This window comes from Xylaria bambusicola, assembly GCF_022495145.1.
Source record: "Xylaria bambusicola strain CBS 139988 unplaced genomic scaffold F5B22scaffold_8, whole genome shotgun sequence".
NCBI classification, from domain to species: domain Eukaryota; kingdom Fungi; phylum Ascomycota; class Sordariomycetes; order Xylariales; family Xylariaceae; genus Xylaria; species Xylaria bambusicola.
The window spans coordinates 344292-369452 of NW_025953561.1; the positions used below are offsets into that span (position 1 = coordinate 344292).

Sequence of the window (25161 nt, forward strand, 5' to 3'; positions counted from 1 at the left end):
GAGGGAGTCAATGCAGACATCGCTGCCCATCTGGACGATATCAGAGTGTGGTTATTTTCGTAGGTGGGATTGGAAGTCATTCCGATTCACATCTCGAGGCGCGTGATTGGTGGAGTGGCATCGCAACGTGACAACCACGAAGAAGCAACGGGATTCGCGAGGACATAATACAAGACTTCGAATTAGCCTGCAACTATACCACCCAGTTGCTTCAGACGTGGGCATAGGATCCCCGCAGTGTCACACTGCGCACAGTCGTACCTACACCACCACCTCTCGCTATCCATTCCACATCCTCCTTGCCTACTCGTACGACCATGGCGGGGAGACGCTTCCCTGTATGTGTACCCTGAGGATCTGCGAGGGGGGTGGTCGATTCATGAATCTAGGTATCTTACAACATGCCTTGCATGCATGGGGTTGTAGAAGGGATACAGGTAGTGCGAGGGGAAAGAGAACGTGGAGATGATGATGATGATGATGATGGTGAGGAGGTGATTTTCTCAGATGTGAACAACTCCAACAACTTCTTGGAGAATCTATATGATCCAATGTAGGTACAGCCAGCCTCTTCCTTCCTTATCTGTACAATACTCCGTAAACTGCTCCAAAAAAGCTCTTCATACTCCTACTTTTCAGTAATTACAGTTACGGTACTTCCTACAAGATACCAAGGTACCTGCAGGTAGAATCCGGTACTACCTACATAAGTCTGTAAGTATGTACTCAAGGATATAGCGGATAGGCTAGTCCCTAGTGGGTAGATAGCCCCACATTATCGAGGCCCAACTCCGAAGAGTTCACTGCCCAAGCAGCCGGATAGCTGGGTATTTATCGCTGTATCCAGTGGCCCAGACTCCCCTAAATACAACATCGCCGCTGTATTTGATGGCAGGCCATGGCTTTTGCGGGATTGGGGCCCACTTTAATGCTCCTGGCCCATGGCTCGGCTCTCTGTCCGTACCTACATCGGACATGGATGCATGTGCTTGCCCTTCGCCAACGACATTGCGAGAAAATCAAATCTTAAAAAAAGTTTAGATAAGAATAAGAGTCACAGGAATTAGCATTGAAACATGCCAACAAGAGAAAGAGAGGCAAAAAAAAAAAAAAAAAAGTTAAAAAGTTGCATATTTATATGCGACTATCCCTCCCCTCTTCGCCTCCAACACCTATCACAGCTCACGACATGCGCCCTCTCTCTCTTAGCGCACGAGCACGACAGCATTTCCCCTCTCAGACCCTCTCCAAGATCCCAAAAAGTCCCAAAGTCCTGCCCAAGACAGCCAGATCCCACCTGCTGCCAGCTTAGCCTCGACGCCTCGACTCCCTTGGCACGTCTTGCCCGTCTTCCCCGTCGTTTCTCAGTCCTCTCTCTCTCTGCGTGTGTACATGTATGTATGTATTATATCTGGTATCTGTACGGTAGTTCTGGGTATTACCTAGTGGCTCTTCGATCGTCGAACGTGCTGAGTCTGCCTTCTGCATTCCATTCCACGGGTTCACACAAGTCCCCCACCACTCCACACAGCCCAGGCTTTATTTTATCATTTTCCTGCACACCAGCAAAAGAAAGCAACGCGGCGGCTATCTGAAACCTCGCCCACTTGTCCCAAGCCTCGTGCGTGGTTGCAAATCAAGTCATCTTGGCGGTCTACTCTATTCTACCATCCATCCTAATAACTCCTTGTACACTACAAAGCGTTCTTACATGTAATTTGTTGCAGATAGCTCTACCTACCTACCTCCCTACCTACGAGCCTGCTCGCCTACCTACCTACCGACCTACGCTACTGCACATATTCCCTATTCTTCTAACTACCACGTCGCTCATCTTGTTTCGTCTTATCTCGTTTCGTCTTGTCTCGTCTCGACTTGTTCGCCGCTCGTGATCGAAGCAGATGCCATCGTCTACCAAGTACTCGTGCCCGCACCCCTCCCCGTCCTCCTCGTAGATGTTACCGGAGGCAAATTCGAATACGATCGCATGCCCGTCAGCCCAAGACCAGCGGCCTAGCGTACCAATGATATAGCCAAGTGCCCACGACTAGCCCAGTTTCTGCCCAGACCAGCTCCTCACAGCGAAACCTTGTCAAAGCAGCTACCACGCCTAGTACTCCTAGTACTCCTAGCACTCCTAGTCCCCAACCATCATAAACTTGGCGCCGCAATCGACCGAGTTCACTGGAGAGTTTCGTTCTCTTCTACTTACGTCGAGCTCGTCTTTTCTCCCCTACCTATCTCTCCATAAACTGGCCATATCTGCGAAGTGGATGGATACGACTTATTTTCCGCCGTTCAACCTTCACCCGTACCTCCTTCGCTCTCATTCGCCGCCGGCCGTCTTTGTCGCCGCCCGAATTTCTACATTTTTACACATGTATGACTAGTCAGTCCTTCTCCATTCACACAACATTCACACAAGCACGCGCACATACATCTTCCAGAACCAGCGCGCAGGCGCTTACATCGACAAAACCTTCTCCCCGCATTCTTAGCGCTTGTCATCAATTTCTATCACCTATTGCCTCTATTCAATCTATTCAATACATCCATCATTTCCCGTACCCTCCGTGCCAATTGCCTGGTCGTTTCGGATCTTTTTCTTTCCATTCGACACATGGCCGTTGCGCCCGGCATGTCGGGTGAAGAGATCAACGTGAGCTAATCTTTCCTGCCTAGATGAATAGGTATCCACCTCTGCTCTCGTCATAAATCAACTGCCACCACCACGTTCAACCCTATACCTCCGATATCCCCGTTCCCAACGCCGACGTAAGGCCTTGAGAATCCCGGCACCTCCCACAGGTCGCTCGACTCCGACTCTCCTTGCGGGTAGTCTTACATATCGATTCATAAAGACGAACGCCACAACGGCTTCCCAAACCTCCTCCGTTCTCCTCCTCGCCATCTTGGTACAGCTATTCCATCCTCCCTAGCACTAAACTAGACGACGAAAACTACGACACCTGTATACATCAAAAGAGCTCGGAAGGCGGGCGTCTGGGCACTCGTTTCCTTGGTTGGACTTCCTCTACGAGGCACGAGGCTCGGACATTCTCTGGTCGCTCCCACCTTAGATACACCAGCCAGGACTATGGGAAACCAAAACTCAAAGGAGGGTGGTGGCTCTAAAGGCTCGGGCGGCGCCACGGCAGCCACAGATAGTCTACAGTCATACCCATCCCTCGGTAAATCTGATACAAAGGAATCATCGCGCTCGTTCAAGGCGCTTCGGTCTAAAATTCCAGGTAGTGGAAGAACTGACAGCCCCCGAAGCTCCACCGTTCTCTCCAATGGCGACACGCTCGTTGATAAATCTGATGTCGCATCCGTACGATCCGGGCGAAGCAGTAAGTCGGCGATGTCTAGATCCAGCCGCGTTGACTCCATGGCGAGCCCCGTGTCACCAGACTTGGTGACCTCCCCCCTGGATGATGATGATGCGCAACCACCACCATCCCCTATACAATCTGCCTCAATGAAAACGGGACATGGCGATATTAGTGCTGCTCAAGCCTCTGGAGAGGTTGACCATGTATCCGATCAGCCACCATCTGGCGCTTCTAATTCCAACCCGCAACTGCAACAGCAGCCAGGGGCTTCGATCCTGGTGAAGAGGGAGAATGCAACTAATCCTATTCACTCCGGAGCTACGGATGAACAGTCCGGTGGCGTAGCGATGGGCGAGATCAACGATATCGACCTTGATGATTTTATAAAACGCCTTCTCGACGCCGCCTACGCTGGCAAGGTCACCAAGAGTGTCTGTTTAAAGAACGCCGAAATCGTAGCTATATGCCAGAGAGCGCGAGAAGTTTTCCTTTCTCAGCCGGCCTTACTAGAGCTCGATGCTCCTGTCAAAATTGTTGGGGATGTTCATGGGCAGTACACCGACTTGATCCGTATGTTTGAGATGTGCGGATTCCCTCCCTCTGCCAACTTCCTCTTTCTCGGCGACTATGTTGATCGGGGAAAGCAATCACTTGAGACGATTCTTTTGCTATTATGTTACAAGCTAAAGTACCCAGAGAACTTCTTCCTCCTTCGTGGAAATCATGAATGTGCCAATGTTACCCGTGTTTATGGTTTCTACGACGAATGCAAGCGACGATGCAACGTCAAAATCTGGAAAACTTTCATTGACTGTTTTAATACTCTGCCCATAGCTGCCATTGTCGCTGGAAAAATCTTTTGTGTTCATGGTGGTCTCTCACCGGCATTGGACCATATGGATGATATCCGCAATATTGCTCGCCCGACTGATGTTCCTGATTATGGTCTACTCAACGACTTACTTTGGTCCGATCCGGCGGATATGGAAGCAGACTGGGAGGCTAACGAAAGAGGAGTCAGTTATTGCTTCGGGAAGAAAGTCATAACCGACTTCTTGGCCGCGCATGATTTTGATCTCGTTTGCCGAGCGCACATGGTTGTGGAAGATGGTTATGAATTCTTTAATGACAGGGTTTTGGTCACTGTCTTCAGCGCGCCAAATGTATGTATAGTTAATCCACCACAGCGAGATATGACTGACAAGATATTAGTACTGTGGCGAATTCGACAACTGGGGCGCCGTAATGTCCGTTTCGTCAGAGCTGCTTTGCAGTTTCGAATTGCTCAAACCACTCGACTCTTCTGCGCTGAAAAGTCATATCAAAAAGGGCAGGAACAAGCGCAATAATATGCTCAATAGCCCGGTATGTTAACTATTCCGAAACTATACGACTAGCCATCTAACACGTTTGTCGTAGCCCGCAAGCGTGTATCCCCAGAGCGTGTAGGTTTCGTTTTAGAGCCAATATTACCTATCTTAGCACGCTCATACTCGGTATGGGCATGATACAACGGCCAGGTGTAGCCGCAGCAACTCGGAAGCTGTATACACAGTCTATGAGCTCTGCGCCGCTTGAAGTTACCTTTTATAGGGGACACGCTGGTACAAAAAACATCGCGTGATGTCTAACTTCTTGCCATCTAATATCACCGGCATCATCTCGGTTGATCTGCCTTCGGCAGGGCATTAGAGGAGACACGGATACAAGGATGTAACAATTCTTGTAACGGAGGAACAGGAAGAGTAGCCTGAAAACGGACTTACTCACAGGGCTTAGTGAACTTGCACTTTCAATGAGAAGGAAACTTCTTCACTGGAGAGCATGGCATGCCTGCGTGTTTCTACAGGCGCATTGGTAGACAGGACTTTATGTATATTACCTGGGTTTCAGTAACTAAATAACTAACATTAATTTGCTCTCAGAGCTCTCTTGGTATCAAAATGGAAAATCCGGCGTTAAGCAAAAAACAGAAGCAATTTCTTGTGTAAGTCATTTGTGACTGATAAACGTACCTCACTGACGACTCGTAATCATTGTACATAGTAATTCCACTGGCTCATTTAGCCCCGAACTACATATAACGATGATGGGGATGAGATTCATAAGTGAGAATGTATTGCCTCGAAAGATCAGCCGGTAGAAGAGCACGATGGAATTGCTTGACCCCCACTGACTGATGCGTTTCTCGTCGAGTTGGGGGACTTGTGGATCGAACTTACACCACAATAAGGCGAGTCAGAAAGTCGCCATTGTTAATGGATATGTAGCAAGCGGAGTTAATGCCGTGAAGTTCGGAGATCCCCCGCATTCCAACATGGCAACTTCATATATACTTATTTGATTCACCAGGCAATGGGGGGCTGGCAATTGCTCGGGGGTCGCCTCGGTCACACTGTTCGTCGACTCTAGATCTTCATTTCTATTGTCATGACTGTTGCAGCATAGCTCACAGGCAGATTCGCAACAGACTCTTATACAAACAGCGCGGCACACGCATAGCAGAAAATAGAATAAACTGGCGGAAAATGGATCGGAACCAAGACTATGACCTCGATCGTCCGGTAGGACCGATACAAGGCATGAGGCAGGGCCTGACCTCTTACGGGGATGCGCACTTCTCGCTGTTCCTCCGGAAAGTATTCATCAAGGCCCTCGGGTACAGCGAAGACGCGCTCTCGCGGCCCATCGTGGGCATCGTGAATACGTACTCGAGCTTCAACCCGTGTCACGCCAACATCCCGCAACTCATCGACGCCGTGAAGCGCGGCGTCCAGCTCGCCGGCGGCCTGGCGATAGATTTCCCCACTATCAGTGTCCACGAGAGCTTCGCGGCGCCTACTAGTATGTTTCTGAGAAACCTTATGAGTATGGACACGGAAGAGATGATCCGGGCTCAACCTGTCGATGCGGTTGTGCTTATTGGGGGTATGTAATTCTGTGCTTTCTGAGGTTTGATTATTTGGTGTGTTATCGTCTTCGTGTAAGCGGCTGCTGAGGAGAAACAGGTTGTGATAAGACAACGCCGGCCCAGCTCATGGGCGGCATCTCGGCGAATAAGCCCATTTTACACCTTGTTACGGGCCCCATGATGCCGGGGAGCCATCGCGGCGTACGCATAGGCGCGTGTACGGATTGCAGGAATAATTGGGCTAGCTATCGTGCTGGGACGATGGATATAGAGGAGATTGGGATGATCAACGAGGAGTTGGCACCTACTGTAGGTTTTCTTGCCATGACTCCCCCTACTGAGTCTTTCATGTTCTGCATCACTGGCATGATGTGGCTTGGGTTGTCTACTTTGACCTTATACTGACTGAATCAAAAGGCTGGCACCTGCGGTGTAATGGGCACAGCCAGCACAATGGCATGCGTACTCGTAGCACTGGGAATGATGCCTCTTAAGGGGGCATCGGCCCCGGCCGTCTCATCCGCACGTCTTCGCATCGCCGAACAAACGGGCACGATTGCGGTGTCGTTGATTCAAGCCGGCGACTCCCTCAAGCCACAGACCCTACTCACCCGCGAGTCCTTCCTCAACGCCATCACAGTCCTGCAAGCCATCGGCGGCTCCACCAACGCCGTCGTGCACCTAATGGCCATCATCAACCGCCACCCGGACGTCGCCGGGTCCATCACCCTGGACACCTTCGACGAGATAGGACGCAAGACCCCGCTGCTCGTCGACCTGAAGCCCAGCGGCTCAAACTATATGACGGATTTCCATAATTCTGGCGGGATGGCGGCGCTGTTGCGCGAGCTGAGGCCGCTCCTGTATTTGCAGGCTATGACGGTCACGGGAAGCACGCTGGGCAAGCTCCTTGATGCTGAGCCCGTTATCCCGATTCCGCGCGAATTGTCGTGCATCGCGCCCTTCACCGATCCGCTGTACCCGGCCTCGTCACTCGTCGTGTTGCGCGGAAACCTGGCGCCTCGTAAGTATTAAGTTACCCCTACCTCTTTTATCCTAAGTAAATGATTTCCCCCCTCCCCCAAATGATTGCCTTCTAACGCTCTGGACTCTTAGGGGGCGCGGTCATGAAAGCCAGCGCGTCCAAGAACCGAACCCTGCTATCGCATTCCGGCCCCGCGGTCGTGTTCGCCGGGTCCGCAGACATGGCACGTCGGATTGACTCTGACAACCTTGATGTCACGCCTGACAGCGTCCTCGTGCTGCAGAACATCGGACCTGTCGGTAACCCCGGAATGCCCGAGGCCGGACTCATCCCGATCCCACGGAAGCTCGCGGCGCAGGGCGTGCAAGATATGCTGCGGGTCTCTGACGGACGGATGAGCGGGACCGCGGGTGGCACTATCGTATTACATGTCGCACCCGAAGCAGCGGACCCTACCTCTGTGCTGGGGATTGTGCGCGATGGCGATATCATCACCGTCGATGTCGAGGCGAGGGTGCTGAGGATTGAGCTTGGCGATGAGGAGATACGGAAGAGGACGACGGATAGGACTAGGGAACTCAGGCCGGAAGCGAGCGAGCCGTGGGTTGCGAGACGGCGGATGAGAGGGTATAGGGGGTTGTACATGAGGGAAGTGAACCAGGCGGACCAGGGAGCCGATTTTGAATTCCTCACTGCTGAGGGACCGTTGGAATAAAGTAGAACCTCGGATTATCGGGTTTCGGCGTGCAGAGAGATTTCTACAAAGTTGCTTTAGACTTTGGATATTTGCTGCTGAATCAATATACTTGGCAATAAGTATATGTTCCGTCATGGGAGCCTATTGTTGCGCAACATTTATGCAGCGTTCTTGAGTTCGAATGTATAGCGAACGCAAACAGCTAGAAGTGGTAGCGATGCAGAAAAGTTCTATACAGACTATACGTTACGTTATCGTCCTATGGTGGCAGATTTTCTCGTTGGCATGCTCATTTCATCGAATAACGCGCAATGTCTAAACATTATGGAATGAAATATCAGTGAAAATGAGAGAGCCGGAGGGTATGCACCAGATCGACCCCCTTTTCTCATTCAGAAGACATCTTAGGGATACATTGGCAAGCACTGGCTGTAGATATGGGATAATCAGCTCTGCAGCCTTTCCCCATACACGTGGGCTTAGTTTGATAAGGATTATGGCCCCTTTGCACATTAAGTGATGACCAATCTCTCAAAGTTCTGAATCTACTTTCTGTAAGAGTTACAGCTCCCCTCGTATATATCACTAAGCCGTGTGCAGATTTCCTTTGTCGCTGATAATTGGGTGGCGCCGACCTCTTTCACAGGAGCGGGAAAACTCCGAGAGACGCTAATTGGCAGCCAACTTTTGGCGTCACCGGTCGCTCTTCCTTGGGATAAGGGTCTCCGTAGCATATTCAATCTAAATAAAAGAAGCATGCGATACATATTTGCCTGTACTATTTTCTGAAGATTCTCTCGAACATCAAGACTACAGACCTCGATCAGCCATGACCGTCATTCACATAGGTCAGTGTCCTTCCTTATGATCACGACGGAGGATGGCTGGTATTGTTAACGTGCTAATCGCTATTTTAGTTCTATTCAAATTCAGGGCGGATGTGTCGAATGCACATAAGGATGAATTCGTGACGGAACTGCGGAAGCTGAAGAACCTGCCCTGTGTCATGAACTCGAGGTTTGTGGTCGGTGGACCCTCAATCACTGACCCTATTGAGCGCAGCCAGGGGTTTCAGTATGCGCTCGTGAGTCATCACAAGGATAGGGAAGCGCTCGCTGAGTACCAAGCTAGCGATGAACATCATAGGTGAGTATGTGCCGCTCGTCATAGGCTACGTTCGGAGGGCTGATTAGTACAGAGTCACAAGCAAGTACCTCTGGCCATTTAAAGAGGATGTCATTCGTTTTGACTTTGAGGTTGATGGATCAGAAGGCAGTACAGAATTTCCCATTGGCAACTTAGTAAAGGGCAGAGGGTAAATAATAGAGTGTTGGATCAAGTTGCAGCGTCACGTGTGGAGAGTGACTATATGTCAACTATTGAACTGGTTTCTGGTCATCATCAAATTGAATTGAGGTAGTTTCTACAAATAGTGGGAATTTTAAGTAAACGTGCTCTCAGAGTGAGCGCTTACGGATGCATAAATCCTGTGATTACTCCCATAAGTCCTGCTCGGGAATACCTAGATACAAGATAGAGGGACCGGCGCACAAGATCGAGCCACCTAACTGGGTGAGTAACTGAGGTTTATATATTATGGCGTCGTGAGTTTTTCCAATCACAGTGTAGGCTTTGCTTTCTCCTATACACCAGCGTAGTGGAAGGCAGTATATGTTTCCGCACTTCTTTTCTTGGACCACGTGATGTGAAAGAGATCTGGCGGGCCCAAGCACGACGAAATTTACGACAGTACGTCGCGCGAGGTACTTGATGGGCCATGGTGTATCCATGACATTATGAACAGAATAAAACTGCTACCGACCAGGAAGAACTGATATGGTTTTGCAACGACGGCCAAGGTGAATGGCCCTCTTCATTCAAAGGCGTTGCTGTGGTATCTTATGGGTATACAATATGAATATTGTGATACCGTCTCTGAATTGGAGAGGGCTTCTCCTTGGAGACGTAGCAGAGTTATGCAATTTGATAAGCGCGTGGTGGTTTAGATATGCAGGATGCCCACGATAGGTTTTCTACAGCAACAGCGTCCTGTCAATGGTTAATGGACACTCATTGTACATATGTACACAACTACTCCTAGTTTGCTTCAACTGGGGACTGCCAGTGGCCACTGACCTGCCACAGTATGTGCTTATTCAGACAGTGTTTTGTGTTGGAAAGACAAAGAGCTCTCCCCTTCTTCCTCGCTAACATCGGTAAACAGTCTGCAAAATCTTCTTTTAATCAGAAATTCCAACTGCCTCTGGGGCAAAACCGCATGTCTTCAGACCGAGTCGTCAGAAACAGGTTTAGCTATGCACTTGGCCGGTTTACACCGCACCGGGTAACGTAGGGCGCGTTGAAGGGTTAGCTCTCCGCGCCGCCTTCTTGCCCAAACTTACACCCGCAGGAAACAAATACCTACGTGACAGACATGATTTTGTTCGGGAGCAGCTCAAGCACTACGGCGTCTCTTATAATGAAGAAGAACTTACCGGAAATGGTACTTTACTCCTGAAAAAGGTGCTAAGCAATGGAAGATGCGATTGTGTGCCACCGGACATTACCAAAGTACGCGACGAGATGCACATGGAATGGCTTGCACAGTTAACTCTAAAAGAGCTCTCTAGATATCCACAGTGGGCTATGGAGATACTTCTTGACATCCGGACAGCCAGACCATGCAAAAACCACCGAAGTGATCGGTTTTCCAATAGACCGACACAGTTCGTATCGGTCCGGTCAGCTGCGTGAAGCCACCGCCAGCATCTCCGGACTTCACCATGCAACAAGCCATGGGCCTAAAACGCAGACTATCTTCGTCGGCTAGGATGCTGCCGCCGTAGCCCGGGCAGCAGAAAGACACTCAGGTGATGAGGCGAAAGCTGTTAAGGCAGCGAAAGAGGAACGCGAAGCCGAGCGTTCGGAGTTGTATAACCAGTATCTGAAGACGTTGAAGAGAAAGAAAGGGACAAGAAACTATTCGCCAGTAGGAAGCTATATTTTTGGACTGCGCGGAGATCGAGGGGCAGTGGCCGGACCAGGCAGACGACTTGAGTCTGGATATTTGCACAACAGACGAAGCTGGAATCTATGAAGCGTCCTTCGATTTTGGCATCCTAGAAGGTGTCATGACCCTTAGCATGGACAAAGCGCCCCTTGAGAAATATTGCGCTCATTTAGACATGGAAAGCGACGATGAAGAGAATATAGGGTCAAAGAGACCGCTTGCAGCTGTTGCTTCCAAAAGTCGAAGCCGCGGCCGCCCCCCCCAAAAAGGCCAGATCATCGAGTTCACAATACCAGAAATACTATTTAAAGTTACGATGTACCGAGACGGGGGAGGGTCACATCTTTTACCACCCCAGTGAGGGCTCAATTACGTTACAAGGAGATAACATGGCAACCTTTACCGCAAGGACGTCCTACCGCAAAAGCTGGTTTTACTTTTAGGTGTCTGCCACAACCAAGGTTATATACCCCCCAAATTAAACACATTTTCTCCACACAAATATAGTAATCCTCAAGTCTCAGCTAATTGACTGCATTATGGAATACCTACACACCGGCGTATCGGGGTCCAATGTTTGTTGTATTATTACCACAATAGCGATGACCGGTCGTGAATTACTGCCGCAGCATTTAAGGCCGAACGACTTAGGCCAGAATTAGACTAATTTCGTCTGGGATAGGAACTAATAGGGTTTGTATGTCGAGAGGGAGATAGCTAGATTGGTTAAACGTTTCTTTGATCTCTAGGTAGCTCTAAGGCATGGAGAAAAAGTTGAGGGGAGAAGAATAATATCAGGGCTACATTAGATATTTAACTTTCATAAAACCTTGTTGGGAAGTGAGCGTAATAAATCTGGCTTCGAAGCGGCTAGAGGTTAGTCTAGATACAATTATATATTTCTCGCAGACCTCTCCCCATTACGCTTTTCTTCTTCTTCCCTCTCCTTCTCCTCGTCCTTTATATTATTGTATTCATTAATTTAACTCTTCAAACAACCGTACAATCTAGACACAATGAAGTACCCGTTACTAGTAGTCACTACTGTTGCCTCGATTCTGGCTCTTGTTTGTTTCGTGGGTGACATGTTTGGGCTGTTCGATGACTGGAGGGATTGGCTCGACCCTTTGCTTCAAGGGGAGGACGAGGAGGACGAGAAATCCGAACGTATAGAGCAAATGGAGGTCGAGATAAGAGGCATGAGAAGACTCATTATTCTGCTCACGGGGGAGATACCTACTAGGTCATCCTCCCCGAACGAACTCCCGGCGGACGTACAGTCAGCATCGTTGGATGAAGATCTTGACGAGGACCAAACGTTTCGCGGAATTTCAAGACCCAATTGGCAGAAAGCCAGCCGACGGAGACCGTGAGTATTTGTCCCAATTAAGAGTATATTGAGATTATACTGACGATAACGGGTTTCCAAGAAGATAATCATTGTCGTTTCTGTTCATCTTTACAACGTCAGCTTGAAATCGACTGTCCGATTAGCTCTCGGTTCGAACCAATTTCAGAAAGCCTCGACCCCTTTAAGTCAATCTGGCTGTAATTCTCAGCACTAGATTCCATGTGTCGCCAGAACGATACATGTACCAAGGCTGCCCCGATGCAGCTATCTAAAGCTTACTCTTATCTACAACTTACTTTGCGAACTTATAGCTTAGGTTTCTATAGATTAACACTATTGGCAGTATGCGTATAGCTTCAACGTCTAACTACAAATTGTGAATAATCTGAACCGTCGTATGACGTGCGTATCGTACCCATGACTCTGAGCTCACTCGAGGATGCTTTGTTAGGTTGTAACGAAAAGGAGTAAAGTAAACATTTATTATCAAGGCTAATAGATTGAAAAAAATCAGTTTTCAGAAATACAGTAACAGTTCGACAACAACCTAGTTCAGTGATTGAAAACTAGCCGCGCGACTTATTGTCCCTTCATCACAAGCAAAGGCTTCCCTACTTTTACTGCCTCATCATTTAGTGCATCTATCTCAGCTTGGACAAGAGGGATGCCGGTATTTAATCTTTCTTCCTGCCGCAATTGCTCAATTTCTCCTGGAAAGTAAATTCGATCGACTCCAGCTGCCTTTTCTACTCCAACGACGCGCTGATACAGATAGTCCATGCGTTCGCGGAAATCATCGAGACTCATGAATAAATCTGGTTTGATGGCCAGGAGGAAGTGGCCAACATCCGAAGGCTTGCTTGGATCATAAGGTCCAGTTACATGTCCCGCGAATGCCGAACCTGCTTTATGTTAGTCTTTCATATTAGTCTTTGGCCTTTTCACTTACCAGAGAGTACCCCCGAGAATAAATCCATCATGAGGGATAAACCCGATCCCTTTGGACCTCCCATAGGCTGCATTACACCACCAAGTGCCGCGTCTGGGTCATCAGTTGGTCGACCTTCCGAATCTAACGCCCACTCTAATGGAATCTTTTCGCCGCGCCGCTTAGCTTTATAGATCTTCCCCCGAGCTACAACAGAGGGCGCCATATCAAGTATGAAAGGCCTCTCCTTTCCGCCGGGCGCGCCACATGCGATTGGCGAGACACCCAGAAGCTTGTCCTTCCCGCCAAACGGAGGCATGCCGGGGCTTGAATTTGTGAAGACAAGGCTCATCATGCCAGCATCTATGGCTTGCTGCACAATCCACGCTGACATTCCGAAGTGATTTGAGTGCTTGATGCTCACCATCCCGATCCCAAATTCATGAGCCATTTCCACAGCGGTCGCCATCCCCTTCGACGCGGCAAGGAAACCAAAACCATTTCGCCCATCTACCTGAGCAACCATTGGCGTGATTTTGGTCAACTCAGGTGAAGCGGTTCCATCGAGAACACCTTGCCTTATCCGAGTCATGTACGAAGGGATGCGATTCATCCCATGGGTGTCTACACCGCGGAGGTCGGCTGCTATGAGGCATCTAGCGACAATTTCCGCGTTCGATGCTGGCACTCCATTACCTATAAGCACGTTCTCAACGAATTTCTGGGCTTCAGGTGCGTCGACGTAGAAAGTGGGAGCAGAGGTTTCCGCCATCTTGAGAGATTATGATTATTATGCAGCCGTAGTAGAAACTAATCAAGTCCGGATGGATTCCAAATTTTGGATTCTAAATATTCGAGCCGTATTTTTAGGGCAGCGAGGCCTTGGAGCTTATATCCGTTGCATGGACGGGTTAATATGATGAATGATTGTTCGGAATAATGCCGATGCACTTAGAGCCCTAAGGTTCGTCCGACGTCGGGTTTTCTCCGCACGCCAATGACTAGTAGCTAGACCTGCACGGAGGAACTCCGTTTATTCCCCGGCGTTTTCAATTGTCGACATTCGATTCTCATAATGGAAACACCATTTTATTGTATACTATGAACTATTCTTAAGAATGGCTGCACTTAACATGGAGGGTAACGGGCCAAGACGCGGGTCAAGGCGCGTGGTTCGCCGTGAACAGAACTCTCGGCGGACTGGGTTAAGCTGCCGTCGTTGTCAGAAACGGAAAATAAGAGTAAGCTAGGTGAAGCACGGCCCTATATCAGGGTAGTCTGCTAACTTTATTCGAGTGCAACGGAGAATTGCCACGGTGTCAGAGCTGCGCGAAAGTAGGCGTCAACTGTGAAGATGGAGAAAGCTTGAAAGCTCGACCCCTACCGAGGGCGTAATTCTTCCGCTTCCCTAACCAAGTAGGATATCTGTGCTGACGGACAAATTCCTTATGTAGATACCTAAAGAGTTTATGCAATCGGATAGAGTGGCTCGAAACCCTGGTTCGCATACACTGCCCGAACATCGATTTAGAGCGCGATGGGCCACTTGTTGTGGATGCACCTCAAACTTGTAGTGGTACTGGACCTGAAGATGACGATACCTTGACTATTGGTGACTCTAGTCAACAGCTGAACGAGATACCGGAAGTACAGCCAGACTTAGATGTGTTGCCAGGTACTGAGACCACGATCACCAAGGGGCCTGCCACGGCGGGCAATGAAGCTACTGGTCTTGAAGCGTCAGAAATTCCTTCCAGTGCAGGGCTTTCACACGAAGTTGGGTTGGTATCGCTTGGGGCAAATCGAGACCCTAGATATATCGGTCCTTCTAGTGGATATGTTTTCTGCAAGCTTATGCTCGCCGCATCGAGTAGAGCTGGGAAAATGGCAAGGCCTGCTAACAGCTTGACACCGTCAGTTGCGCCTTATCTTCGAGAACTTGTTATTGAGACACAAGGTCCAATATCAATCACCCAAGACCAAGCCACCAACCTATGCCAGACCTATTTTGACATCATTCATGTCCAATACCCATTCTTACACTACCCTACATTTCTGCAGTCGCTCAGACGGTTCTTTGAGTGCGATAGCCCGGACCACATAGCGGGCTTCCAAACATATATGGTATTAGCCATTTCTGCGACTATAGTATCGAGACTGCAGAAGATACCCCTTTCTGGTGAGCGGTATTATATGACTGCTTTGCAGTACTTCGAGAAGATTCAGGTGGAAAGCTCGATCCAAGGTCTGCAATGCATTCTATTATTGCTTATTTTCGCTATGCAGAGCTCGACAGTTAGACTTGATGTTTGGTGTTTAAACTATCAGTGCATTGCCTCGGTATTGGACCTGGGCCTTCAGCGCGCTGTGACGGGCAGTAGTGGTATCTCGAAGCTTGACCTTGAGATGAGAACACGGATCTTTTGGGTGGTCTACACATTAGATCGAACTATAGCAACGATGATGGGCCGCCCGATAGGGCTACGCGACGAAGCATGCGATTTTAGAGTAGGTGTGGTGAGCGCCCCAAGTCTGGAAAAGCTGACATACTAATGTTGGACAGTTACCAGCAGACCTGTCGGATGCCGATATTGGAAACGAATCTATCCCAGCCCCGACTTCATCAAACACATCGACTCACATGACTTATGCAATCCACTTGTTCAAACTTGCAAAGATCAATTCCGAGATCAAATATGTTGCGAACAGCGTCAATCCTAATGCCCCAAGCTACGCTTACCCGGCTATTATTGACATCAATGCCTGGCAGAGGGACGTTCTCGCGAAACTCGATCAATGGGCTGCGAGTGTCCCAGCAGCACGAAACGCTAATGACTATAGTCATGCGATGCTACTACTACGCTATCACTCAGTGAGAATGTTGTTGCTTCGCCCGAGCCCGAATATTCCTCGACCCGATCATGATGCATTGCGTCACTGCTATTCGAGTGCCGAGGAGTCAATTCAGCTTCATAGCGAGCTGTATAAGAAGAACCTGCTCGTCCACAATTGGATCACGTTCCACAGCGCGGTGCTCAGCACTATCGCGATGTTCTACTGCATCCTGTCAGTGCCGAGTATAGCAACAATGCTGGAAGTAGAAGACTTTATGAGCAATGTAAGGGCCAGTCTCAACGTCCTTAGCGCAATCGGAGAGCACTATTCAGGTGCCAAGAGAAGCCGCGATATATTGGACGAATTGGCTGGTCCTATAAGCCGGTGGTTGCTGAAGAAGCGCCGGGAAGAAGCGGCCGCGTCGCTTGGGCAATCTGCCATAGATAATGTTTCTAGGACCAACATCGATCTTGTACCAGCTACAATACAGCCAGTAATGTTCGATGACACTCCCTGGCCGTCTCTTTGGAGCCCCTTTGACGGCGGATTCGATGGCCAATGGCTCTCTGAGTCGTACGGTTCAGCGGATTGCGCCAATCTTGATGGCATCATGCTATCTCTATTGGATGACTTCACATGAATGTCTATTGTCTCGATCTAAAAGAGCGGCCGCTGTGATGGTGGTTATTGTGTCCACCACTGTGCAGCATCTAGTGGTATTGGCGAATGCTACCTCGTCACCACTCGAGGAAACTTGTATCTCTGCAAGACCCGGATAGATAGAACTTGGAAATATAGCCGACTATTATTTTATGCGATTTCGTACAGAGTGAAATAATAATAAAATGACTTGATCGAGCATTAGACACATATGACGCCACACCGCGGGAGAATGAATAGGTATTAGGCCACTTTTTCTGATCTTTTGCCTGGCTGCTTGTACATGTACACTCGGATACTGGGATCTATGCGGGAGATGCATAGAAATATGCATAATATGTATTTAAGCCGCAGCCTACCTGCACCTTGCACGTATGGTTACGTCATTACCTAATTCACGTTTCAGGCTCCTGTCGCAGAGCTGAAGCTACTGCCGTATTTTAAGTGCTGAGGCCCGCGACAATAAACAAGCAGCATTCCAGCATCGACAGCGCGGGGCAGACTGGTCCATCACCAATTCCACGACTCCATGGCCAACGCCCCTGACTCCATTCACTACTGACACAATTACGCTGCCATTGGCGAAATCCTGCTTGGCTCTCAAAATGGCTGCCGCCGGCTATATACAAACATCCCTCATCTGGGTGGCCTACGCCGTTGCCGTCGGCCTGGCCCTTATTGCGGCTGCTATCACGACCTTTACCTGGCAAACCCACCGCGATCGATCCGCCATAGTAAGCACCGTCACCATCGTCAGTATCACCGCTTTGCTTGCGACCGTCTTCCTCCTTCCCGTCGACATCGCCTTGGTGTCATCAACAACGTCCACTGCGCTCGGCACGAAGAAAGATTGGGCCACGCCGAACCGAATACACAACATCCTTCTTACGCTAAAGATCGTCTATTACTCTTTATATAGCTTCGATGCGCTGCTTTGCCTGGTCGTTATCCCTTTCTCTTATTTCTGGTACGAGGAATACGATGAGGTCGAGGAACAGGAAGGGCATCAGACGTTCGCAAGCCGATTATGGGGAGCTTTCAAATACACAATCGCATTTATATTCCTGGTGGTCATCATATTCTTGATTGGATTCTTCGTCCCCGCTGCTGGTAACCGTGACGGCAAACACCTCGACCTCGACTTCTTCAAACGACTTCTCGACGTAAACCACGGCGAGAAAGCCTTGACTTTCGGGCTAGGTCTTCTTATCACGCTCGGGACTCTACTCTATGTTCTCTACACCGGTGCCGGGCTTGCTCTTTTGCCAATATCCTTCATTAAGTCAGCGCCCTCAGTCTCTGCCCCGCAGCTTTACGAAAACACTGCTTCACAACTTGAGCAGAACAGAGAAAGGCAACGACAACTAGAATTACGCAGTTCTGGCCGTCCAGACGGGATGCCCGCTAAGGATAGGCGTGAACTCGAGGCTCTTGCCCGCGAGGAACGAACCCTAGTGCGACGAGAGCGGTTGGCTGCGGAAGCCCAAGGCCAGGGCAAGACCTTTATCGTGCGCACGTGGGCTAAAGTTTGCGCAGTATTTCGACCTATCAAGCTTATTGGAGGCATTCTCCTTATCCTCCTCTCACTCCTCGTTTGGGTGTCAATGTTGATCACTGGTATCGACAAGGCAGCCAACTCGGTCTGCAAGGAACACTGCGGTTATATCCTAGCGCATATCAACGTGTTCCAACCTATCAACTGGATATTCGTAAAGACCGCTCGCGCTTTCCCTGTTGACTACGTTCTGATGGCACTACTCATCCTTCTCTTCTTTAGCAGCTCCATCACAGGTATTGCTACCATCGGCATCCGCTTCCTGTGGCTGCGAATCTTCCAAATCCGCAAAGGTCGAACTGCTCCGCAAGCACTGCTGATGGCTACCGTTATGCTTGCGCTCATCACCCTCGCGATCAACTATGCTATCGCCATGCTAGTTGCGCCTCAATATGCAAGCTATGGTACCCAGACGTTTTGCGACCTGCCGCCACATCACGCCGATGAACTCCCTGACTGTAGCAAGAACCCCGAGGCAGTTAAACCTTGTTCCGAGTGGGTTAATTCGCACAATACCGCTACACGAGTCTGCACTCCGACTATGATGTCGACCTTCCTCAATCGAATCACGCTCACTTGGCCCGTGTTCGGTGCAATTGACTTCTGGGCTCAGTTCGCGTTCCTCAGCGTATTTCTCATTGTCTTCGTGACCGCGTTATTCCGGACGCCCAAGTTAAATCTTAGTGAGATCGATGAAGAAGCTGAGGCTGATGAAGAGGAAGGTCTCCTTGCCAGCACGGGACGTCGATTTGGTGCCACCTGGCAAGACATCACAGGCAGACCGAAGAGGGATACATACGGCTCAGCTGGCACAGCCACAGGCTCTGGTTCTGGTTCCAATTCAAACGGCCACTAATCCCAGGCAGATTTCTTTATCTCGAAAATTAAAAGAGCTACTGTTATCCCCTTAGCAACTAAGAAAGGGTATTTGCTAGTGTTATTAAGTTGTGTGTCTATCCTTTTGCACCATTAACATGCGGTGTGTACGATGAACTGTAGTAAAAAGAACAAGGACTGGATGGAATTGGAGCCCTGCAATGGAAAACTGGCGCGTTTGTGGTAACTGGTATCAGGGGAACAAGGGAAATTGTGAGGAGTTGAGCGCATACACTTTGGAGACTTAGTGTCATTTATTCTTAACTGTCTGTCTGTCTTTACGGCTATCCATGGAATAAGAACTATTGCATTATAAATCTACCCAAATTGAGAGACGTGAAAGGTGTCAAATCGTCCAGGGATATCATTCGGGATGTGCCCAACCACCAACTATCACCTTTTCTTGCCAGCGTTGGCTCTTTGATAGGAGTAGTGTATACTGATGGTAGATAGGTAGGCATATTGACAGCTAACGGGCGCAGCTCTGTCAGAAGAGATCATCGCGACCCTCGTCGCCATCCCTGCCTCACCTCTGCCTTAGGTAGTGCCACCTGGATAAGAATAAGAGCCGTAAGATCACGACGTCATCGACCTGCCAAGAACAGCGCCACGGCACGTGACACCGCGTCAAACTGGTTACTTACTATCTTGGATGCTCGTTTCGCTGACGATGAGAGTTGTACTCTTAGTTTGGATCGATGAGTCGGTCCAACCGCCCCTGACACGTTATACTTTTCAAAAGAGCCCCCCCTTCGCGCTTCTCTTTAAAGTCAAGCTCTCTTGGCCGGGGCCGTGAAAAGAGTGGAGCAGGTAGCTATTGTCTAATGTTATGAATTCGTACCTACTGTTGAGGGGTGAGAATTAGCTCAGTCGCATTCCCAGTGACTCACTCATAACGCCGCGACATTCGTATCGTCTACTCAACATCTCCATCGCCCGCCCATTCTTAACTCATATCAGCTAAGAGCAGTAGTTAGCTGAAGAGATAGTCAGACATGGAAGCCCGGTGTCAGTGCGGGGCCGTCCGCTTCACCACTCCGCTCCCGAAGCCATTAGCGCTGTACATCTGCCACTGCGCCGAATGTCGCTGGCAGTCGAGCTCTGCATTCGGAACCTCGGCGATATTTCCACGCTTCGAACTACCTAAAACTGACTTGCTGTCCTGTTACACGTAGGTCGAATCCTGTGATTCGGGTGTGTGATGCATATTGCGGCGTGGGGGGTTAGTTCGCCGTCGTCGAGAGCTTGCATTCTGTCATTTTCATCTTAACTAACGCACGAATCCTTGACAAGTCGTCCGACGCACTCAGGCCACACCTTATACTGCTATTTCTGTCAGCGCTGTGGCACAAGGCTAATTCACACGACCCCTGTAAGTTTTCCTGTCGTTTCTTCATCTTAGGCTGTTCGGTGTCCAATGGCTATATCGGCTCTATCTCAAATGCGTCGCCGGAATAGACAGCTCACATGGCATTGCAGGGTAAGAACGTTGTCTCTGTGAAAGGGGGCTGTATCGACGGCCTTGATTGGGGCAGTGCTACCCATATCTGGACCAAGTCTGCCATGGTCCCTATTCCGGAAGGCTCTGAAGCGCACTCGACAGAGCCCCCTGATTCGGATTATAGCAGCTCGCAGGAGACTCTAGACCAACCTTCTGACCATCCTGGCCCGCTCATGAACAGTGGGGGGTGGCCTGAAGAGGCGAACACACCTGAGGTGGCGAAGCTCGGCCGCGTTAAAGGAGCCTGTGAGCTCAGTGGTATTTAGGCGGTCGACGGCTAGATAAGATTGAGGTTCGAGCCTCGGGTTTGCTTAACAGGAGTCGTGGGGTTAATTTGGCGAGCTTGGACGTGGGTGAAGTTGATTGGAATATACCTTATGCTCTGATAACAAATTCGAGCGTTGCGCTTTACCCTCGGTGTACATAGGTTTACAGGCTATATCTTCATTGCCGAGATGTACGAAATGAATATCTACTAACAAGAGATTCTTTATTTAGCTGTGAAGTGACAGTCCTGCGTGTCATATTGGCTCCAATCGCCCCTTAGTATTGTCACTGGGTGGTCTTCTGCGGGAACACTAGATGACCAAGTCGAGAAACTGAAATGTTAGTCCTGCCATTTACATACAGACCTAAGCCTGGGAAATGCATGGGGGAGATATAGGAGACAAGGGTTGTGACGAGGCTTCCCCTCAGATTACTCTCAGTCACCATGTACGGTAACTCTATTTCGGGGTAAGGGCGGCAGCGAAAATAGCGGGTAGTGAGGGGTTTCCCGTCGGGCTCGTCAATCACGGAACTCAGGGGTTTGACTAGCTGTCTGGAAACCAAACGGACGCATCACTAAAATGGAATCTGAAATCGTGGCCAGGTCCGACGAGTATCTGGCGAAGCCTAGTGGATTATGTTGCCTGGAGGGAACAATCCATAAAGACGAAGCGCGAGGAGGATGGGGAATGATCGAGGGGATCGAGACATACATCGCTACCCCATCAAGCACAAAGGCTAACGGGCATGTTCTACTATACTTTCCCGATATCTGGGGATTATTCCTCAATAGCCTTTTGGTCATGGACGCATTCGCCGATGCTGGGTACCTCACTCTTGGGTTAGACTATTTTCGCGGTGTAAGTATGCTTCATACCAGTAGTTTCCCCGCGGATTGATCAATAACACCGGGTTCAACAGGACCCTGTGTGGAAGCATCGAAAAGACAGACACGACAGAACTACAGACCCCACTTTTGACTATGAGGCATGGAAAAAGAAGCACCTTGAATTTGCAGATGAGGCAGTGCCGAGATGGGTTCAAGCTGTAGCAGCGCAGTATGGAAACTCGGGCGCAAAGATAGCTTGCGTGGGTTATTGTTTCGGGGCCCCGTACGTATGCGCCGAATTGGCCAAGGGGACTGTCGCTGCTGGCGCCTTCGCACATCCCGCTTTTCTCCAAGAGCGTCATTTTCGAAATATCAAGAGTGAGTATTGGTTAGAGCCGTTGATGAAGAGTTGCATGGGAAATGTTGTCCCACTAATTGACGCTGTTGCTTTCTAGAACCCCTCTTCCTTTCCTGCGCCGAGACTGATCACACTTTCGATCTTCCTTCGAGGAGACGCGCGCTAGATATACTACAAGAAGAAAAGAAATTCTATCACTATCAACTATTTGCCGGCGTGGAACATGGCTTTGCCTTGCGAGGCGACCCAGAGGATCCTTATCAACGTAGGCAGATTACCCCATCCCCATTGTCCGACTGAGTTCGCGATGGCTGAGGTCAAGCAGGTTGGGTTAAAGAACAGAGTTTAACAGGTATAATGAATTGGTTCAATTACTGGCTATCAAGGCCGGAATGATTGATATTAACCCCGCATTCGCTTGGGATCCCATGCGATGTACGCGGAGGCGCCATCAGAGCCTGTCTTCGCTGAGATACTCCCGTAGATACCCCACGGTGATGTATTAGTCTCATGTTGGGACGCGAGTTGGGTAATTTCTAGTCAAAGTGCTGTTCAAGGAGAACGATGAATTTTCATTGCATAGAGAATGCTTCTACAAATGCTCTAATTAACCTAGATTGGCCGATACCTGTAGGGCTCAATAGGATATAGAGAACACCCTCAATATAGCGATGGTATCCCAATCTCTACAGGGTCAAAACTCTCTCTTGCTAGATTCGGGGGAAGAAGGCGGGGAAGACAGGTGCAAGCATACGTCGTGTTACCTAACCTAACCTATAGAGGAGTCCTTGATACTTATGCCCGAGACATATTGCGTACATCAGGTTGAAGCCCAAGGCACTGTCTTCTATACATCTGCCGCTCTCGCCAGAAACTAGACGTATCACAGCTGTCTAACACAGACTTATATCTCATCTAGCGGAAATCAATGATGCCCCCCCCACGAGCCCTAGATTTCACGGGAGAAGTCGCTATAGTGACAGGAGCTGGCTCGAGAATGGACAGTATGTCTTCTGGCATTTCGCATCTTAGCGTGGGGTGAATGAAGATGCTGACCGTGGAGCGACAGATGAGATTGGCAATGGCCGCGCTACAGCTATCCTTCTGGCCCGCCATGGGGCGAAGGTTGCCCTGCTCGACATAAACGTTGACTGGGCGAAGGAGACGAAGCGAATGATTGACGAAGAAGGAGGGGCCTCGGAAATCATTGAGGCTGATGTGACAGATGAGGCTTCGTGCAAAAGCGCCGTGGCCAAAACAGTTGAACTTTGGGGTGCAGTTCATATTCTCGTGAACAATGGTAAGCCGCACATGCACCCTTTACTTCTCATATTTTATCGATGCAGCTAATATATGAAGCCAGTGGGTGTCGGAGGGGCAATAGGTGATGCGACGTCTCTAGATTTCGAAGCCTGGGACAGGGACTTCCGTATTAACGTGACAAGTATGGTTCTAATGGCTCGTTACGCTATCCCGGAGATGCGGAAGCAAGGGCGCGGCTCAATCGTCAACATGTCCTCGGTCAGTGGTTGTGAGTAGCCTGGATCTTAGGCTCCTTATCTTCATCTGACGGCGAGGTGGCTATAGTACAGGGTGGCAACCCTAGCTTGCTCTACACAACCACAAAAGGTGCCATCGTCCAGATGACGCGAGCAATGGCCGCGCATCACGGCCAGGAAAACATTCGCGTCAACTGTGTCGCTCCCGGCATGGTCTATACTCCGATGGTTCGCGGGCGTGGTATGACGGATGAGATGAGGCAAGCTAGGATTAACCAGAACTTGATGAAGAAAGAGGGTACTGCGTGGGATGTCGGCCATGGTGAGTTCATATGACCACGCCATATTGCATGGCTGATTGAATAAATCTAGCGATCTTATTTCTCAGCAGTAAAGAAGCTGGCTGGATCACGGGTCTCATCATGCCAGTTGATGGAGGTGTAGGTTTACTCAATGACGGCAGGACTGCTACAAAGAAACTCATGGTTGACTAACATCTCTGGCCACAGACCACTGCTGGGACGGCAGATCGGCCAGCACTTGCAGCAGACATTCTCACCGCGTCTAACACTAGAATCTCAAATGAACTTTAGTAAGGAAAATAGAATTTTCAGGGGGGTGACGTGCTTGGAAGGCTGCACACTGGCTGTAGTTCATCGTTGCTAGCATTAGGGCTGCTTGTATGTCAAGCTAGGTTTGCTTCAGACAGGATGGAATCATTAGCAAGGAGCTCTTCATACTTGAGCATAGTGCAGCTCAGCGCTGGTTCATCAAAAACATGCATACATAACACTTGAGGTAAAGAAGAAGCTTTGCCTTCTGAATGACATCGAAAGTAGTCATACATGATAATCTAGTAATAACTGTCGCTAAGTTGCCAGGGATATGTTACAAATAACATTGTTTCGGGGTGACATCTGCGTGATGGTTACAGCACATGTATCCATTCCAATGACTGTAACTGGCCAATTAAATATAGCAGATTGATGATGATTCAATATTCAATAAAACAGATAAACAACAAGAAAAAAGCCCCTACCATATTGCAAACTGAAGATTCGTACAACAGAATGGTATGAAGCATAAAGGCAGTTTCAAGCCAGGGGTGATCGTATAATAACTTGGCCGAACTCGGGTTTGAGGATTGCCACAATGTAACAAGACTCTAGCCTTATATCACCTGCCCCCATCAATTGGCCAAAGACAAACCCGACTTTCCAAGAATTTATTGCCAACGCTGCCGCTAGGAAACATTTGGCTTTGATGTACATGTCAGTAGACAATTTTGGCAGATCAGGAACATCAAGGTATACATGAAGAAACCGATCTGACTTCATTTCTGCCTATGATCGATCCTATAGACGTTTGAATATACGAGGACGTAGTTCATGGCAGTTAAAGCATCACACGCTTTTCCAATCTTGTCTGATGCCTTGTAATTAATCCTCAACGTCAACATATGGAATGGGCTTTTCCCCATGGGTTCATTCACAGGGTGGGTGTTGTACTAAACTTAGATTGGTTGGGTGATACAGGACATGGGAACTCGTGTTATTCCCTAATA

At 49.2% G+C, this 25161-nt stretch overlaps 10 protein-coding genes across 10 annotated transcripts; 9 read left to right on the forward strand and 1 right to left on the reverse strand.

Annotated features, from left to right (window-relative positions):
- The first annotated feature begins 3004 nt into the window (after positions 1-3004).
- On the forward strand, positions 3005-5363 carry F5B22DRAFT_542041 (serine/threonine-protein phosphatase PP-Z). Its single transcript, XM_047972854.1, has 2 exons — positions 3005-4498; positions 4548-5363. Exons 1-2 carry the CDS (start codon positions 3098-3100, stop codon positions 4707-4709), a joined length of 1563 nt encoding a protein of 520 aa, XP_047833564.1. The 5' UTR covers positions 3005-3097; the 3' UTR covers positions 4710-5363.
- Positions 5364-5863: 500 nt separating this feature from the next.
- F5B22DRAFT_634460 (dihydroxy-acid/6-phosphogluconate dehydratase) lies at positions 5864-7946 on the forward strand (the record flags this gene model as incomplete). Its single annotated transcript, XM_047976980.1, has 4 exons — positions 5864-6263; positions 6344-6555; positions 6664-7270; positions 7363-7946. 4 exons carry the CDS (start codon positions 5864-5866, stop codon positions 7944-7946), a joined length of 1803 nt encoding a protein of 600 aa, XP_047833565.1.
- Positions 7947-8599: 653 nt separating this feature from the next.
- Positions 8600-9382, forward strand: F5B22DRAFT_542504 (stress responsive A/B barrel domain protein). The gene is made up of 3 exons (XM_047972858.1): positions 8600-8776; positions 8846-9074; positions 9127-9382. The coding sequence occupies exons 1-3, from the start codon at positions 8758-8760 to the stop codon at positions 9245-9247; spliced, it is 369 nt and encodes a 122-aa protein (XP_047833566.1). The 5' UTR covers positions 8600-8757; the 3' UTR covers positions 9248-9382.
- Positions 9383-10074: 692 nt separating this feature from the next.
- On the forward strand, positions 10075-11381 carry F5B22DRAFT_634461 (uncharacterized protein; the record flags this gene model as incomplete). The annotated part of the gene is made up of 6 exons (XM_047976981.1): positions 10075-10144; positions 10282-10499; positions 10603-10749; positions 10807-10917; positions 10949-11142; positions 11213-11381. 6 exons carry the CDS (start codon positions 10075-10077, stop codon positions 11379-11381), a joined length of 909 nt encoding a protein of 302 aa, XP_047833567.1.
- Positions 11382-11954: 573 nt separating this feature from the next.
- Positions 11955-12311, forward strand: F5B22DRAFT_643718 (uncharacterized protein; the record flags this gene model as incomplete). The annotated part of the gene is made up of 1 exon (XM_047978315.1): positions 11955-12311. The coding sequence occupies one exon, from the start codon at positions 11955-11957 to the stop codon at positions 12309-12311; it is 357 nt and encodes a 118-aa protein (XP_047833568.1).
- Positions 12312-12706: 395 nt separating this feature from the next.
- F5B22DRAFT_542512 (Malate/L-lactate dehydrogenase) lies at positions 12707-14214 on the reverse strand. The gene is made up of 2 exons (XM_047972859.1): positions 13239-14214; positions 12707-13191 (listed from the first exon to the last, which is right to left on the reverse strand). Exons 1-2 carry the CDS (start codon positions 13987-13989, stop codon positions 12869-12871), a joined length of 1074 nt encoding a protein of 357 aa, XP_047833569.1. The 5' UTR covers positions 13990-14214; the 3' UTR covers positions 12707-12868.
- A 1-nt stretch (position 14215) lies between these two features.
- Positions 14216-16741, forward strand: F5B22DRAFT_542515 (fungal-specific transcription factor domain-containing protein). Its single transcript, XM_047972860.1, has 4 exons — positions 14216-14458; positions 14514-14608; positions 14672-15725; positions 15781-16741. The coding sequence occupies exons 1-4, from the start codon at positions 14336-14338 to the stop codon at positions 16690-16692; spliced, it is 2184 nt and encodes a 727-aa protein (XP_047833570.1). The 5' UTR covers positions 14216-14335; the 3' UTR covers positions 16693-16741.
- A 428-nt stretch (positions 16742-17169) lies between these two features.
- Positions 17170-19466, forward strand: F5B22DRAFT_595385 (uncharacterized protein). Its single transcript, XM_047974139.1, has one exon. The coding sequence runs from the start codon at positions 17318-17320 to the stop codon at positions 19121-19123; it is 1806 nt and encodes a 601-aa protein (XP_047833571.1). The 5' UTR covers positions 17170-17317; the 3' UTR covers positions 19124-19466.
- Positions 19467-19686: 220 nt separating this feature from the next.
- On the forward strand, positions 19687-21201 carry F5B22DRAFT_542530 (glutathione-dependent formaldehyde-activating). The gene is made up of 4 exons (XM_047972861.1): positions 19687-19953; positions 20117-20314; positions 20437-20515; positions 20623-21201. The coding sequence occupies exons 2-4, from the start codon at positions 20139-20141 to the stop codon at positions 20908-20910; spliced, it is 543 nt and encodes a 180-aa protein (XP_047833572.1). The 5' UTR covers positions 19687-19953; positions 20117-20138; the 3' UTR covers positions 20911-21201.
- Positions 21202-21492: 291 nt separating this feature from the next.
- Positions 21493-24190, forward strand: F5B22DRAFT_634466 (uncharacterized protein; the record flags this gene model as incomplete). Its single annotated transcript, XM_047976982.1, has 10 exons — positions 21493-21771; positions 21833-22118; positions 22196-22363; positions 22639-22643; positions 23018-23102; positions 23168-23398; positions 23462-23629; positions 23686-23919; positions 23970-24037; positions 24107-24190. The coding sequence occupies 10 exons, from the start codon at positions 21493-21495 to the stop codon at positions 24188-24190; spliced, it is 1608 nt and encodes a 535-aa protein (XP_047833573.1).
- Positions 24191-25161: the final 971 nt, after the last annotated feature.